Genomic DNA, 18,456 nt, shown 5'->3' on the forward strand with positions numbered 1-18,456 from the left:
GGATGTCTCACTCAAATGATGATGTGCTTTGCTGAACAGCCACTTTTTTGTTTCATGGAAGTCCGATTTATTGATTTATTATGAATAGAAAACAAATAAAGCAATCCAACAAACAATAAAACCCTTAAGAAGCCATTTTGAATGGAGAGTTAGATGAAATGCATGACAGAGAAAAGATAAAGCTTATATTTCTAAAGTCATAGCAAATCAGGTATTAATGGTATCAGTGGTCTTCTCAGTTCAAGGACTGTTGAGGGAGGGGAGATAGCATGCACTGCTATAAAGGGTTAAAAGGGAATAACAGAACAGGAAGGGAAACTGGGATGAGTGAATGGATGGTAGGGTAGAACAGGGAGTATAAGGAGGGATAAATAACACCTGTATGGAAGAGAAGTGTCATTGTTTTAAGTAAATTTACTCTCAGGGTTGTAAACTGTTTTAAATTTCTAGTAATCCCATCAGTGAATGCTTATATAAATGATGGCCAGAAAGATATAGAAATAGTTTAATGGATCAGGGGCCAATTATAGAACAAATAATAGGTGTACCTGACTACTCTTTATTGTAAAATGAGCATAGCTAGATTTCTCAGATCTGGAATTACATGGTCACTGACATAATCACTGAAACAATTAATTATACCCCAACCTCTCAAAGAGCTATATCCAATATTTTCTCCCCTAATATATACCTTAGTTGGTAAGTACATTGTTGCTATGTGAATTCAAATGTTTGCTGCAGGTTAGAAGTGTCACTAAAATGTTATAAAATAAAGAGGTAGACATTTTAATGAACTCAACCTAAATGAGTCTCAAAATGTGACTAGTCAGTTTTCATTCCAATGAAATAGATGCCTAAAATTAACCAAATAATATAAATAATATCCTTCACTGAAAATACCTCTTATTTTTGTTACACATTTTAGTTTAATAATCTCTTCTTTCTTTGGCTTTCCATAGCTTGTATTTAGGAGAAGAGAACTATAAATTAACAGGTGGGAGGTGAGTGCCTAAATTATATATAAACTCACCCTAATCCAAATGAAGTCACCAAACGTACTGCGGTATCTGGAAGTACCGGTTTGCATTCTGAATGGAAAATGGTGTAGAGTTAAATATTTAGCCTATGGAATAATTAAAATAAGTAAATCAACATTGGAGCTAAAGTCAGAGACAGAAATGTGTATCTTAGCATGCTTTGTGCTGGGATAATCTTGCATGGTGGAAGCCTAAGAGAGCAATAAGAGATTGAAAAAAAGAGAGAGAACTCTGTTTTCAATGTTATATTTTCAGGCCTTTGCAGTGTAGACATGAGAAAGGTTTGCAAGTTGCAAGGAGATATTTTAGCTTCAATCTGATTAAAAAAAAAACAACTGTAGGCATGTCAGTCTAAAATAAGAAAGTCATGTTATTTAACAAAACAAAAGGGAAGTAGGGCTATCACACATGTCAAAATGTTGTAAACAGGGATGAAATATGAATATTTGTTCGCTTCTGAAATCCTGTTGTGTATTACTGGGTATTTTATGCCTCAAAACCATAAAAACTTGTATTTGCCAGTGAGGATTCCTTATTTTCTTGCCGTTCATCTTAGGTGGAAGAGGCCCTTAGTTATTTGAGCCAATTTGAGCTTGGAATATAAGTTCATATTCTTTCTATAAATATATATGCTGAAGATTGAGAAGAGGACATTCTCTAGATTTCTTAGAGATTTTAAATTCAAACAGGACATCATTAAAATAAGTTGTAATGTATTTAGTTTTAAAGTCAAACAAGAGTAGCACATCATGTTGCCCTGATAATCCTCTCATTAATTCTCAGTGCCAAGTTGTATTATACACTGAAATGATGAATATCTAAACTGTACAAATGTCATAATCATTGCCACTTATTGAAAAATTATTGAGTAACAGAACATTATTTAATACGTAAGTGTATAAAATTCTGGTTAAATATTGCCTTTGCATCAAATTTTAAGACCTGGCCTGGTCCAAGCAGTAATTATGATGACATCTGTGATTCTTTAGGAAACATCATCCCTGCCCTGGAGGAGAGAAAAATTGCCATGTCTTTGAATCTAGTAACTAAAAGATGAATTGTGGGAAGAAAAGAGTCATTTGTAAAGGACTCATTTCACATATTTTATCATTAATGGACCATTTGTTGGATGCCTTATCATACAAATTTATCAAAAATTCAGTGAAGATCTATAGTTTTGTTTGATGGCAGATATTTTAAATATCTGGGTGTACTTATTACAGACCTGGAGTGGGATGGCACCCAAGTGAGTATGTCATTACCTGGGTACTTGAAAAGTGGTTATAATGCATTTGTAACAAAAGTCTTTGTTTTAAGGCTAATCTTGGATTCTCTTCATCTTACTTCTATATCTTTCTTTGGGTTCAGGACAATGAGTTATATTTTTTTTTGTTTGGTTCATTTTACTCGATTATAAATGAAAAACAGTTGGTAGGAGGTACACTAGCAATGTACTGCTCTATGCTTCTACCTAAGCCAAGAGGAGTGTGCTACACACAGAATTACTACTGGTAGAAAGTCAATCAAGGAATCTATTCATCTTTATTGTTTTTTGAGACAGTGTCTATGTACCCGAGACTCTTCTCATACTCACAATCCTCCTGTGTCTACCTACAAGTGCTGGAACCATAGACATGAAAGCCATACACAGCTTTCCATCTTTAACTTTAATGTCACTCTAGTGGCAGGAAATAAGAAGATGATCGTGAGAACAAATATCTGGTTAAAAAATCTTCATTTGATTTCACTGCATTGTAATCAAGAGGCTAATTAATGCTGCTAGATCACAATACTGTTTTCTGGCATGTTGCCACCATCCAAGGAGACTGGGGGTTTTGCCTTGGATATTTTTCTGTTGTGATAAAAAACAACATGACCAATGCAATTTATAAAATAAATCATTTAAAGGTTTGCAATTCCAGAGAGTTAGAGTACATGATGGCAGTGTGAAGGCATGCCAGCAGAAGCAGCTGAAAATCCACATCTTAAAACAGAAAACAGGAGACAGCGAGAGTACTAGGAATGACTGAAGGCTTTTGAAGTCTCAAAGCTTGCCCCAGTGACACATTTCCCAAACAAGGCCACAATCTCATCCTTCCCAAACAGTTTCACCAACTGGAGACCAAGTAATCAAATCTATGAGCCTATAGGGGTCAATCACTGCAAGCTTATTTTCTGAAGTGTCTCATTTAGTTGGCACTACCCACGCTGAAACAATAGAAATCGTAGTATTAGATGAAGAAGTAACTAACCAGAATCCTTTTCTCTTGGCATATCAGAGGGTCCCTGCCACCAAGATCTAGAAAATTACTTTCATTCCAGCAAAGGAAAAGCTGTGTCACTAGGGGAAACTGAAGCTCATTTAAAAAGACAGTATTCAATGTTGTGTACCTCCCCCCTTTACTTCCCTTAAAGCCTAATATAAAATCATTATCTGCCATTTAAAATACAAGAGTGATGAGATCTTCATATTTTAGATTAATGTCATGATCCTGGGATATAGTTTTGTTTCACATGGGAAAATTTAAGTGTAATTACTGAGCAGTATGTATTTTGTTATTGGTGGTGGTATTTAATATTTTAAATCTTAAATTTAAGTCATTTCCCATGACCATTCTTTTTGGAATAGCTGAAGACCTCAGTGCCTGTCTCTAGACAAATGGTTCTCAACCTTCCTAATGCTGCGACCCTTTAACACAGTTCCTCATGTTTTGGTGACACCCAACTATAAAATTATTTTTGTTGCTACTTCATAACTGTAATTTGTTACTGTTATGAATTGTAATCTAAATATCTGATATGCAGGATATCTGATATTTGACTCCTGTGAAAAGGTCATTTGACCACCAAAGGGATTGAGAACCACTGGCTTAGAGACTTCTCTATTATTCTTTGCTGTTTGAAACAAAATGCTATAGAGTTTGGATAAAATGGAAAAAAGGTCCCCAAATATAAATGAAGTACAAATGACCATAGAGGAGAAAAGATACTAAGCAAAAAGACTAGGGCACGCTGATATTGTTAATGAGCTAAACAGCAAAGCCTGCAAAAGTTTTGGGACCTATTATACATGCTCCAGAAATTGTGAGTGTGTGAAGGTATTGACATTCCTTTGAGAAAGTTGTCAGATTTGAGTTCTTGAGTCCAGGTCCTAAAGATGGGAGTCTGACATTTCCAGCCTAAATGCTTTCCATAGGGCAGATATCTTCTTACCCTTATTAAGAAGGAAGATTAGGCCCTAGTCAACAAATAGGAAATATTTTTCTTTTTCTTTTACTGAAGGAAGGCTTTTTGGTTCCTTAAAAGTCATACCACGTAGGTAGCCACCTACACACAAATCATGGCCAATCCTTGGGTTAGGCCCTGGGGACTGGTTTATTTTCCACTCCACCCTTGCTCTTTCTACCAGACCCCATAAGGTTGGTTTCCTTTTTTCCTTTCACAGGCTATTAATCCTGTGAAACAGTGGATAGGGCACACACTCAAAGAGAAAATTTTGAGGAGGACGGCAAAAAGTGCAAAGGGCCAGAGGGATGTGATTATCTTGGACGTTAGTTTATTTTATGTAAGCTTGGAAGCTCATAACTTTCCTGTAAAAAAAAAATCCCTCTTCTTGTCCAAATGCTCATGTCTGGTCTGAGACACAAGGTGAACATTCAGAAAAGCTGAGGAAAATCCCCACAGCCCTGTCAGCACTGAGAACAGGAAATGCATACAGTTTTCCCACTGCAGTGTAACCTGTGATCGCCTCATCACTTCTACAAAGTAAAAATATTAAAAAAAAAATAGTGTGTAAAATGGAACTTCTTATAATAGTGGGTTCGCCTCGAAAAGAAAAGAGTTGGAATACACAAACACAGAGTGGCAAGTACCCAAGACACTGATAGCTTTATTTAGGCTAAACGTAATTTTAAATAGCTAGTGTTTTAGAGAACCATTAAAAAGCAAGTTAATACTTTCACTACTGTTTTAATAGTGCATTGATATAAAAGTGCTTGAGTTACACTATGAATGAATGGCAAGTTAAACAATAGTCAACCAGTGAAGGTTTATCAAATTGTTTACAAAAGATTGTAGTATATGAGAAACATAAAAGCATCTTACCATTAGATTATCCTTTGGTCTAAATGCTTAATAAAGTTACTTGCATTTGAGATTCAGATACACAAAAATGTAACTGGGGCTTTAAGGATACCAAATTTCGGTAGATATAGATAGAGTAGACATAGAGCTATTGAAACCAAATAATATTCAAGAATATGGAAGAAAGAGATAGGGACAATTTTGTAAAAAAAACTTGACTTTGAGTTTTATGTTATTGCTTTTTATACTCAGAGGACACTCTCAAATTTGAGTGTACATTGAACTTGTTAAAATGTAGATACCTTTCAACATTTTGTCAAGTATTATTCATTTCATGCAGGAATATATACTTTAAACACACAGTGTAGTTATTCTAGGGAACAGAATTCCAGAGAGTTTACAGAAGAAATGAGATATAATAAAGATAGATTAGCAAAACAATGCAAAGCTCTTTAAGAACAATTGGTCTTATCATTTTATTATGGATAGAAGAGGAAAGAGATTCTGGCATTGTTAGTGCTCAGTATAGGCTTGAAAAGTCTTTGAGATTGTACATCTTCAGTACAAATTGATTATGTTCTACTCCCCAAAATATAAAGTAATTTAAAACTAGTATGTCTAAGGCAATGGCAATATAACTAGGCTTTATTCACTGATGATGTGAGGCTGTGACGCTTTCTCTAGAAGTACTGAGGGTACTTCTAGAATTGAGGAGCAGGATGAATTGTCTGCTGGAGAGGAAATAGCCTTCAAATCTCAGCAGAGACATTGGACTTAGCTAAGTGAAGTAATGGCGATGCTCACAATGACTCCATTGTCTGCCTGTGTGCATCTTTCCTCCATACGTGAAGTTGAACTCAAGGAGTCTCAGAGAAGGTGGTGAAGCTTCTAGAAATGGCACCTTGGTAGAACACATTTTTTATAATAAAAAATCTGGTGGAACATCTAGTGTGCCTGACCAAAGTAGTAAATTACCTCTGATAATTAATCATAAAATCATTTCCCCAAAATATTTGCTTATCACCATGTAGCAGTTACCAGACAGCTTTCCCAGGGAATTTGTGAGATATTTAACTTCAAAAATTTTTTCAGAAATCAAAAGACCTGGAGATTTGCACTGCATGCTTTGCTGATCAGAATCTATAAGAATTTGCTCTGCTCTCTTCTCCCTAGAGATGTGATTGCTCATGTAAAATAATGTTACAAGCGTTTCCTATACACATGCACACACCTGTTCAGCCTTACATGGTTTGTAGGTACTTGTTGAGGAGTCTATATTATCTTGGCTGGTTAGGATGAATCTAACCAGAACTCTAAAATAAAACTGGTTTTTCTGCAAGTGGTTGCCTATGACTTGGGATTAGGTGGTCTGGGGTTTTGGTTTTTGGTTTGTTTGTTTATTACTGTTTTGTAAAGCCCACACCCCAAAATAGCATCTCTATTGATAGTACATCTTTAAAACTACAATTTGTAGTTAGATGATTTTGTTACCTTGTATTTTATAATTTGAATTTTTAAAATTTAGACCCACATTTTTATGGAGAAGATAGTCTTAAAGTATGAGCTAATATATTCTTAGATTATAACATCTTAAGTCTCATCAAAATGATACACAAAGCTTTCCTTAATATTCATTTGAGACAAGATTCATCAAGATAAGTAAAGAAAGATACAATATATCTGAAAAGAGCATATTCTTGAAGCATCAGCAAAATTCAGCAAATCTTCACATTTGTGTACATACACACACACACACACACACACACACACACACACACACACACACACAAACTAACTCCACCCAATGACTATAAGAAATATTTTCTGACCTGTATATCACTGGAAACTTACAGCAGTGATTTGGAGCCTTTGTGTCCTTCTCTCATCCTTTTTTTTTGAAGAAGGATAGGTCCCCAAAATAAGGAGTAAGTGTTTTCGAAAAGTTTGGCATGGTACTTCAAATAAATCTCTCATTTAAAAAGTCAGGGTATGTTCAGATACCTGTTACTGTGTGGTTCTTTCTTATGAAAGGACTATCTCCATGAATACTTTTATATGTTGAAACAAATCTCCCTTTTTTTCATCCCCATAACACTAGAAGAAGGAATATTTGTGTTTTGTATAGGACAACGGACTTAAGATTTTCCAATGATTAGAAGTTTCATTCAACTTTTTCCACTAGAAAATTATGTTGGCTAGTGAAAGGAGAGCATCAGCTGCACTCAGAGCTAGCTAGAAAAACCTTAAGGGAGATGCTCTACTGTGAGGGACCAGCCCCCACCTTAACCTGGGTACTCTTGAGGAGTGAGGGATAAGAGATTTAGATAGAAATATAGAGGGGAGAGAAACAGACAGAAACACAGGATAGCCTTGGGAGGGCCTGGATCCTTATCCACTGGCCCAGAACTTTATTCAAAAGGGTTTTTATAACAATGCCAAGGAGCAAGGCAAAAGATCTTCTCCTTGCTAGATACAGCCAAGTGTAGATGCTTCCAAATACCTGGTACCCAGGCCAATGGTCCAATCATTTTCGTATGCAGTCCTTCTGGTAAAACAAGCTCAAATCTCACTAGGAAACCTCTGTGGGCTCCCACACTCTTCTTAGGAGCATTCCTGAGTTTTAGGATGAAATATAGAGATGGAAATTCATCAGATAAAAGTAGCTCATATACATGTACCAAGGTATCATAGTCAGATACAGTATCTTGTACAACAAATATACAATAAAAATTGTAGTCAATAGTGTGGGAATAAAAACAGGAGGAGTATAGACTTTAGGAATGTGTAGTCTTGACTTTCAGTTTAATTTACTTCAGCAAACAGCAAATATGTCCTTTTTTATTTACATTTTTAAATGTTGGGATTGTAAATTTAATTACATTTCTCCTTTCTCTTTCTTTCATCCAAACCCTGCCAAATATCTCTTTTCACTCTCTTTCAAATTCATCTTTTCATTGTTGTTTTTTTTTTTTTTTTGGTTTTGTTTTGAACTGAGGATCGAACCCAGGGCCTCATGCTTGCTAGGCAAGTACTCTACCACTGAGCTAATCCCCAACCTCATCTTTTCATTGTTATTGCATGCATATATGTATATATATGTATATATATGTGTGTATATATATGTATATATATATTTGTAAATATTACCTGCTCACTCTGTATAATGTTACTTGTATATGTGTTTTCATAGCTTATCATTTGGCACTGGACAACCAATTGATGTGTTCTTCCCTGGGAAAGATCACCTGTCCCACCCCCAGCTTTCCTCAGTTGCCTACAGTTCTCTGTGTAGGGTTGAAACCTCATGGGCTTTTCTCAGTCCAGTTTGGCATGTCCATCAATGCTGTCCTTGTTCAGCTCATGTTTGGGTGGTTATGTTGGTGAGATTTTATGGGTATAGCTTCTGACATTACTAGGAGACACAATTTCACAGCAAACTCCCTGATCCTCTGTCTCTTGCCATCTTCCCTCCTTCTCTTCCCCCAGTGTCCCCTGAGCCTTATGCACTTCATAGATGTATCCATTGGGACTGGGCTCAACACTTCTGCATTTTGATGGGGTGTGGTTTTCTGTAGTGGTTTCTGGCTGTTGCAAAGTGAAGTTTCTTTTATGAGGGGTAAGAACTGCATTTATTTGTTGGTATAAGGGCAAATGTTTATAGTTTGTTGTTAGGTATTATTCTGGTTTAGTTAATTAGTAATTGTAAGTTCTCTATTACATGTTTCTCTCTTACATACTTACATTATCTCTAATCACATTCTTACACACTTTATGGTGAGTTTTATTCTTTTCCACTGGAATTTAGGTTCAAGAAGAGAGAGGTCATACACCTTTTTATGCTGTCTATATTCCCAGTACCAAGTATGGTACCTGGCAAACTGTAGATGCCGAGTAAATATTGGTCCAGTAAATATTTGATGAATATTCCAAGCCAGGATCTCAGAACCTATAGGACTCAGAAAGACACAAGACCCAGCCCACAACTTCAAGGAGTTTTTGGGTTAGTAGGAATTGGGTATAATGGGAAGGAGGACAAGAGCATAAATAATGCACATATAATTAGCAAAAGGAAGAGGAAGTTGAGTTATTGTAAAAAGTCACAAATAGGATGTTAAGATGACAGCTAGCATAATAGTGTTTTTTTAACCACAGAATGTTTCAGGAAGAACAGGAAACTTAAAGAAATTAGAAAGGAAAAGAAAAAAGAAAAGTAAAGAAAAGAAAGAGGAAGGAAGGAAGGAAGGAAGGAAGGAAGGAAGGAAGGAAGGAAGGAAGGAGAAAAAGAGAATTAGTGGACAAAGAGACACTGCAGGCTAAGGCAGCATCAATATCACTGCTGTCTGTGAAAACTAAAATGGTGATCTGAAGAGTATGACTTTGCTAGAATTGTGTATTCAGTCTGCTAGAAAAATAGCAGGATATAATAACTTTGTGAAAGTACATAGCACTGTTATAAAGATTGATTTCCATGCCACACAGCTTCTGATTTGTAGATAATAATAAAGAGCTAACCTAGAAAAAATAACGAAAATAATGAAAGCCTTCTGTAAAATGGAGCAGAATTAAAACAGACAAAGAAATAAATAAGTAATAAAGACCTAAACTGGGGTAAAATATGGAAATTTTAAAATGGGGTGATAATAAGAATGCCCTTGAAGAAAAGTCACTTAATGTAAATAATGTTTATTGAGCAATTATTGTATACTCACAATGTACTAAATGTATTACCTATATTAGCACAGTAAATTCTCATACTGTCTCTCCAAGTTTAATACCATGATTATTGTCATTTTAGTGTACATGTGCTCATGTACTATCGCATCTGTGCCTGACTTCATAGTTTACTTAACACATTTTTTTCCTCCAGACTAAGCAGTTTTGTTGCAAATGACAGAATTTCCTTATTTTCAAAGACTGAATATCATTGAGCACATGCACAGATTTTTTTTATATATTCATTGTTGATGGCTACATACATTCATTCTGTATATTCTCTGAAAGAGATGATGCTAAAAATGAACATGAGAGTGTTGTTTGTTTTTGCTCTTTTTGGGGGCCCACCACCTAGCTCCCAAATAAATCACACACAGAGGCTTATTTTTAATTATAAATGCCTGATCTTAGCTTGGCTTGTTTCTAGCCAGCTTTCCTTATCTTAAATTATCCTGTCTACCTTTTGCCTCTGGGCTCTTACCTTTTCTTCTGTATACCTTACTTTCTCTCTTACTCCATGGCTGGCTGTGTAGCTGGGTGACTGGCCCCTAGCATCATCGTCTCCTCCTCTTTCTCACTCTTTCTTCTTTTCCTCCCAGATTTCGCCTATTTATTCTCTCTGCTACCAGCCATGTCTATCTTTTCTCCTGACTTGCTATTGGCCGTTCAGCTCTTTATTAAACCATCAGGTGTTTTAGACAGGCAAAGTAACACAGGTTCACAGAGTTAAACAAACGCAACATAAAAGAATGCAACACATCTTTATATCATTAAATATTCCACAGCACAGACAAACGTAACAAATCTTAAATATAACACACTAATATTCTACAATATGAGAGTGAAGATATTTCTTCAAAATACTGATTTCTTTTAGATAGCTACAAAGAGTAGGAATATTGAATCATGTGATGGTTCTATTTTAAATTTTTTTAGGAACCATAAGCCACTTTTTGTAATATGGCACCAGTTTATATTCCCTCCAATAAGATAGAAAAAAATCAATTTCTCTACATTTTCACTAGGACTTGTTTTTTTTTTTTTTTGAATTGTTATAAAAGGCATTCTTAATGTTGTGAGTGATATTTCATGGTGGTTTATAATTTACACTTCCCTGGTTATTAGTAATGCTAACATCTCTTCATACACTTCTTATCTGCCATCTAAATTTCTTTATCACCGATTCAAAATCACCACATGTGAATATATTTCAAAGATATCATCTCTTTTCAGAACTGGACTGTTTGTTAACACCTCTTTCACTATCAATTCTATTCTTTAGAGTAATACATAAATGTTATAATACAAAGTTTCTATATCTTCCTTACTTGAGTAATATCAAATATTTAACATCTTCAAGCTAAATGCCTTTTAAATAAAGTGAGACCCACATTTTTAGGCAAAACGTGATATTTTACTTACCAGGCAATTTACTTACCAGGCAAAATAGCAACAATAATTCCTTCAAGGGCTGAATCATGCACACTTCAAACCACATGGAGTTGATAATCCAAACCAGGATGTTTCATAATTCTCTTTTCATTTTTATTCTTCCCACGTATCTTTAAAGTCAGTTAAATCCTTCTAGATTTCAGCAGCCTTGAGGCAACTATCCAAGTCTCTAAACTAAATTTGTTTACCTCAGAAGAAGGGTCATGGGCCCAGCTGAGTCAGCCTTTAGGGGATTTGATTCTCTGTTCTGGTGCTCTGCTCTCTTGTCTTGGATAATTAAGAGGTGACTAAATGTCCCATGTAAATGGAAATATTTAAAGAGAGGCTGGTTTCCCACTTGTTTTCACAACATCTGGGAAGGATTTGAATAAAATCACTGGCCCCTAAACGATGCTTCAAGGACAAATACAATGCTGACTATATCAGAATCATATGGGAAAACTTTCTAAAATACAAATTTCTGGCCTTACCTAAAACATGTTGAATCAAAATCTCTAGAGGAAACACCTGGAAAGCTGTATTCATTTTTTGTTATTTTAGAGAAAAAGTCTTTCTCACATGGGTCTGAAGATTAGCTAAGTTCATGAAACAGTGGTGGAGATTAGAGTTTCAGAAGATTCAACTGAGTGTAGTTGTTAAAATGCACATTTGGATTCTGCAGGTCCTGAGGGAAGAGCTGAGATTCTTCTGAATTTCTAAGAGGCTTCCATATTTGTTGGCTCAGACATTTTTAGTAACAAAATGCTGAATTATTTTTCATTTTTTTCTAGCTTTATTTTTCTGCACTTTGTAGAACAGTGGTTCTCAACCTTCCTAGTGTTGAGACCCTTTAATATTGTTCCTCATGTTGTGGTGACCACCAACCATAAAATTATTTTCATTGCTACGTCTTAACTGCAATTTTGTTACTCGTGAATCATAATGTAAATATCTGTGTTTTCCAGTAATCTTAGGTGACCTCTGTGAAAAGGTCACTTGACCCCCCCAAAGAGGTCACAACCTACAGGTTGAGAACCACTGTTATAGAACCTCACTCACTTCTATTAAAAATAATGTATTTTATACGTAGACTTTATTTTCTTATTTTACCTATATACAATAGATTTTGATTATATCCATATCCCACTCCATCCCACCTTCTCCAGATCTCTTCAATATGTCTCCTTCCCAAATTTATATCGTCTTCTGATTTTTAAAATAACCCACTGAGTCCATTGAGAGTTGCCCATGTGTGCATGTGTGTGGGGTCATCCACTGGAGGATGAGCAACCTATCAGTGGCTACACCCCCAAAGAAAAATGATTCTCTCTCCTCTTAATAGCCATTAACTGCCAATAATTCCTCATCTAGGGATAAAACCTTCTGAGCTCCTCCCCTAAATTTATACTGGAAATTTAATTGGGTTAATCTTGTGCAGGTAAACTCAGCTGCTCATAATTTCATGAGTGCAAAAAAGAAATTTCAATCCAGATAGAGGATACCCTCCATATGGGTTCTTGGTAAGGGCATCCCCAACCCCCCCCCCTCACCCCAAATAAAACAACTCAGGCTATTACCATTGCTCTTAGTGGCCCAGCAGAATTAGATTGCAGGATCCTATTGCTGAACATACCACATACTTTGGTTGTAAGACATAGAGGAATTATTTTTTCTTTTATTCTTCTCTCATACATTACATCCCAACCACAGTTTTCTCTCCCTCCACTCTTCCCCCATACTCCCCTCACCTCCCCTCTACCCCATTCCCACTATTCCTCTGTTTCCCTTCACAAAAAGAGCAGGCTTCCCAGGGATATCAAATGAACATGGCATAATAAGTTACAATAAGACTAAGCACAAACCTTCATATGAAGGCTAAATTAGGCAGCCCAGTAGGAGGAAAAGGGTCCTAAGAGCAGACAAAAGAGTCAGAGACACCCCCTGCTCCCACTGTTAGGAATCCCACAAGAACACCAAGTTACACAACCTTATCACATATGTAGAGGACCTATCTCAGACCCATATAGGGTCTATGACTGTCAGTTCAGTCTCTGTGAGCTCCTATGAGTGCTGCTTAGTTGATTTTGTAGGTTGTGTTCTCATGGTGTCCTCGAGCCCTCTGGCTCCTATACTCCTTCCTCCCTCCTCTTTTACAGGGTTCCCCTGCTCTGCCTAGTGATTGGCTGTAAGTCTCTGTATCTTCTCCTATCAGCTGCAGGAGGAAGCATCTCTGATGATTATTGGGCTAGGCACAGAGCCTATGAGTATAGCAGAATATCATTAGGAATCATTTCATTGTATTTTCCCTCCAGTTATGTTTGGCTCTATCCTAGCTGTCTGGGCTAACCAGCCCCTGGTTCCTGGCCATCCAGATATTTCAGGCATGGGTTCCTTCTCATGGCATGGGCCTCAAGGTGTACCAGTCATTGGTTGGCCACTCCCACAAGTTCTGCACCACCTTTACTCCAGCACATTTAGGTTGAAGGCTTTGTAGCTGGGTTGATGTCCCAGTCCCACTGCTGGAAGCCTTGCTTGGTTATGGAAGATGACTGGTTCAGGCTTCATATCCTTCATTACTAGGAGTCTTCACTGGGGTCACTCTCAAAGATTTCAGGGGGTTTCCAAATCACCCCCTAGTGCTGCCTCCATTTCAGTTGTCTCTCCCAGTATTCTCTTCCTCCATGCCTCTCCCCCTGCTCCTCTGGTTCCCATTCCCACCCACCCCAGTCCACTTGCAAAATCTATTCTATTTCCCCTTCCCAGAGTGATCCATGTGCTTGACTCTTGAGCCCTCCTTGTTACTTAGCCTCTCTGAGTCTTTGGATTACAGCACAGTTATCCTTTACTTTACAGCTAATATCTACTTATAAGTATGTATGTATTTGTCTTTCTGGGGCTGGATTAACTTACTCAAGGTGATTTTTTTACTTTGATCCACTGACCTGAAATTTTTATAATGCATTTTTTAAACACCTGAGTGTAAATGTACCACATTTTTTAAATCCATTCTTCAGTTGAGGGACCTCCGAGGTTGTTTCCAGTTTCTGGCTATTATGAATAAACCTGCTATGAACATAGCTGGGCAAGTATCCTTGTGGTAGGGTGGAGCATCCTTTGGGTATATGCCCAGGAGTGGTATGGCTGGGTCTTAGATAGATTGATTCCAAATTTTCTGAGGAACCACAATATTGATTTCCATAGTGACTATACAAGTTTGCACTCCCACAGCAAGGGAGGAGTGTTCCTGGATAGCCAGCTTTCATTGTGTCAGGTGATATTATGTAGGCCTCTAAAGGAAAAGACATCAATGGGCTTCTTCAGTACTGGACACTCTATGCTGTTCTACTAACCTGAGGAAAAAAGATGTGCCCACTGGTACAATAGTGGCACACATGTTAGGGAGATAAACAACTTCATTCTGATTAGGTTTGAGGCCTGTTCATGGGAGGATATTCATGACTGGCACTATAAACCTTTCCAAAAGCCACTGGCTAGGAAGGCCATCAGTTCTAAAAGGGAATTTACCCTTTTGTTTTGCTTAATGACCATGTTATCAAAAATGCCTTCTAAATATTTGTTTATACCCACAGATCTGTGCTGCTTTCAACCTTGATCAGAAAAGCTTCTTTTTGCAATGGGAAGCAGTTAATGCAGAGCCCCATAACTGACCAAAATGCTAAGAATAATTGACTGTGACTTCTCAGCACTAAGTAAGATATCTATATCAGCAACACAGTGAGGCTCAGCGAATATCTTTGAAAAAGAGACTGAAGAATGTAAGAGCTAGAGTATGGGGAGGACTTTTGTGAAACATTGTCTTCTGGATACAACATGACCATCAAATGCAGTGGTTTTCTCATTTAAAAGTGCCATGTATAATGGGATTATTTTCTTTTACTTGCAGGTTTGTCTTTTTTTCCTCTCACTTGTTCAATTTCAATATAGAACTGAAAAGGTCTCAGAAAAAAAGACCCACCGAAGTTAATCATCCTGGAATAGCAGCAGAACCACTGTGCACTGACGCAAACCTTTCTTCTGTGTGAACTGTGCCAAAAAGAATCCACGAAATATACTTCCAAACATCTGTAAAGTGATGATCATCACATGGGAAATTGAGAAGCTGACATATGACATAGTTCTGAACCAAATGGGAGATATCCAACTGCCATGATGTTCCAGAAGGCCTTACTACAAAATAAACAAGAGTAGAAAAATTTAACCATGTTTCATGTGTGCTTGCACACTAGCTTTCTGTAGATATTGTAGACAAGTCGAAGGCAAACCTACAACCATTTTTTTTTAAAGTTCCCAAATAATATACAGAGGCTAACAATTGTGGCAAAAGGTTGTTTTATATCTGTCCCTCTTACCCATGATCAGCCATCTTGTGAAAAAAATGCAGCAGTTACTTCTGGATTTAGATTTTTGAATGACCATTAGGCAAAGACCATTTCTCTAGAAATAATCATGATTGATAATTATACATGTAACAAGACTGATGGAGACAATACAGATTTTCGGTACTTCATTTATGCAGTGACATACACTGTTATTCTTGTGCCAGGTCTCATAGGAAACATATTAGCCTTGTGGGTATTTTATGGCTATATGAAAGAAACCAAAAGGGCTGTGGTATTTATGATAAATTTGGCCATTGCTGACTTATTGCAAATTCTTTCTCTGCCACTGAGGATCTTTTACTACTTGAACCATGACTGGCCGTTTGGTCCTGGCCTCTGCATGTTTTGTTTCTATCTCAAATATGTTAACATGTATGCAAGCATCTACTTCTTAGTCTGCATCAGCGTACGAAGATTTTGGTTTCTCATGTACCCCTTTCGTTTCAATGACTGCAAACAGAAATATGACTTGTATATCAGCATTGTTGGCTGGCTGATCATCTGCCTTGCCTGCCTACTCTTTCCTCTCCTCAGAACCAATGATGATACCCCAGGCAACAGAACAAAATGCTTTGTGGATCTTCCTACCAGGAATGTCAATCTGGCTCAATCTGTTGCAATGATAACTATTGGAGAGTTGGTTGGGTTTGTTACTCCTCTTATGATTGTCCTATACTGTACCTGGAAAACAGCTTTATCATTACAAAATAAATACCCCATCTCTCAACATCTTGGAGAGAAAAAGAAAGCCTTGAAGATGATTCTGACCTGTGCAGGGGTATTTCTAATTTGCTTTGCACCATATCACTTCAGCTTTCCTTTAGATTTCCTAGTTAAGTCCAATGAAATTAAGAGCTGCCTAGCCAGAAGAGTGATTCTAATATTTCATTCTGTGGCCCTGTGTCTGGCAAGTCTGAATTCCTGCCTTGACCCAATCATATATTATTTCACCACCAATGAGTTCAGAAGACGTCTTTCAAGACAAGATTTGCCTGATAGCATCCAACTCCATACAAAATCGTACAAAATTGTGAGTAACAATACCACTTCTACAATGGCAACTGAACTATGCTAAATAAAACCCCAAACTAAACATGGCCTAGAATGAAAGTACCAGAACATGTTTGCAATATTCCATCAACAAGATAGTACTCACAAAATCAGTCACAACTTTTAAATGTGTTCTATATTACTTAAATGGGGAATGCACATATTTATGGCAGGACCTATTTAGAACATCATGTTTCATTATCATTGCTGGTGACATGTCTATTCAGTAATGTATGAGCAAGTCTTTAAGACTTGAGTGATAAAATTTTAATGACACTCTACGCACATATGCTCTCAGCTAGGGTCATCAGCTTTATCTGTGAACCTAAGTCACAAAGAGATTACTAGCTCAAACTCACCTTAAGTACTGAGTTTTCTTACCTCAGATGATGAATTCATCAGAGGGAATGCAATTGTCTATTTGTAGTAGTGATCACAATTTGCATTCCAACAACATTTGGTTGTTTAAAGTGGGAGGGACAATACTTTATGTACACATAACATTACAAAAATAAAATAATTTTTATCTCCAAGGTATGATTCCATTCCATGATTTGAAAACTCCTATGCTTGGCTTCTTTGGTTAGTGTCAATATGAAATACTGTGACATCTAATGAATGAATGAATGAAATTATGAAATCAGGCTTTGGTATATTTAAACTAAGAACAACAAAACATTCATGACACACAATAATTTTCTGTGATTGTATAAAATGCTACATTGAATATTCCCAGGGCAGGTAGTTTTCTAGAGTCAACCCAATATGACTCCGATGGCCTCTAGGCTTAAGGGAAAGGAAGCAGGTGACAATCACAGTTCTAGCTCTCTTAAACTAGTTCCGAAGAACAACTTCAGAAATGTATGAACCTGCCTAGGAGAGGGATTTTTCCCTCATGTTTTACAATTAAAGAAGTCTAATAGGTTACTGCACTTACTGAGCTTATGGAAGAAACTGCACCAATTATTCACGAAGCTTGGGCCGGTGTGAAAAGATGAAGCAACTATTGTCCTTCATTCCCCAAGCTAAGTGGTTCCTGTCAATGCATCTACACAAGCCAGAGTAGGGCTTGAAGACACTGGTCATGTGGGCTTTCAAGTCTGCATTTTTTTTTTTTTTTTTTTTTTTTTTTTTTTTTTTTTTTTTTTTTTTTTTTTTTAGTTTTTCGAGACAGGGTTTCTCTGTGTAGCTTTGCGCCTTTCCTGGAACTCACTTGGTAGCCCAGGCTGGCCTCGAACTCACAAAGATCCGCCTGGCTCTGCCTCCCGAGTGCTGGGATTAAAGACGTGTGCCACCACCGCCCAGCTGCATTTTTTTTCAGTTAAGTTTTACGATTATAAAGCCTACACAAATTACCTCTCAGAAACTGTTAAAAAGCAATTCTTTCACCTTTTGAAAAAAGTGGAGATCATTCCAGCAGCCTTAGGCACTCCTTACAAAAGCTTTGCCTACTACCTACTTGGTACTATTGAGCAGGAAAAACTGGGGTATGTGGCTGTAAGTACTGGGATAGTCTGAATCATGCTATACATTACAAATAAGATTACTTTTTAAAATGTTTGAATAAGAGAATGGAAAGATAACACACTCTTCTTTACATTGGAAAAAATGTGGAAACCAAGCAAGGAAAATTTTTATATCCAAAAAAATAGTTTTAGGCATATAGTTAGTTATATGTTGGGGCGGGGAGAGAAACTGGTTCAATCAACATGAATTCTAACTCCTAATGCTACCAGAAAATT

At 36.9% G+C, this 18,456-nt stretch overlaps 1 protein-coding gene across 8 annotated transcripts in view; it reads left to right on the top strand.

Moving 5' to 3' along the window:
• Gpr174 (G protein-coupled receptor 174) overlaps window positions 1-17,865 on the top strand; it is a 32,723-nt gene extending 14,858 nt beyond the window's left edge. For 6 of the 8 annotated variants that reach the window (XM_037199019.1, XM_037199016.1, XM_037199013.1 and 3 more), the window contains one exon: window positions 15,169-17,865. In XM_037199019.1, coding sequence (XP_037054914.1) covers window positions 15,732-16,739 — 1,008 coding nt within the window. In that variant the 5' untranslated portion in view covers window positions 15,169-15,731 and the 3' untranslated portion in view covers window positions 16,740-17,865. Of the gene's footprint in view, window positions 1-14,854; window positions 15,041-15,168 lie in introns of all 8 variants that reach the window. The other 2 variants (XM_037199017.1, XM_037199018.1) reach the window with 1 other exon arrangement.
• The last annotated feature ends 591 nt before the right edge of the window (window positions 17,866-18,456 follow it).

This window comes from Peromyscus leucopus, chromosome X, assembly GCF_004664715.2.
Source record: "Peromyscus leucopus breed LL Stock chromosome X, UCI_PerLeu_2.1, whole genome shotgun sequence".
NCBI lineage: Eukaryota > Metazoa > Chordata > Mammalia > Rodentia > Cricetidae > Peromyscus > Peromyscus leucopus.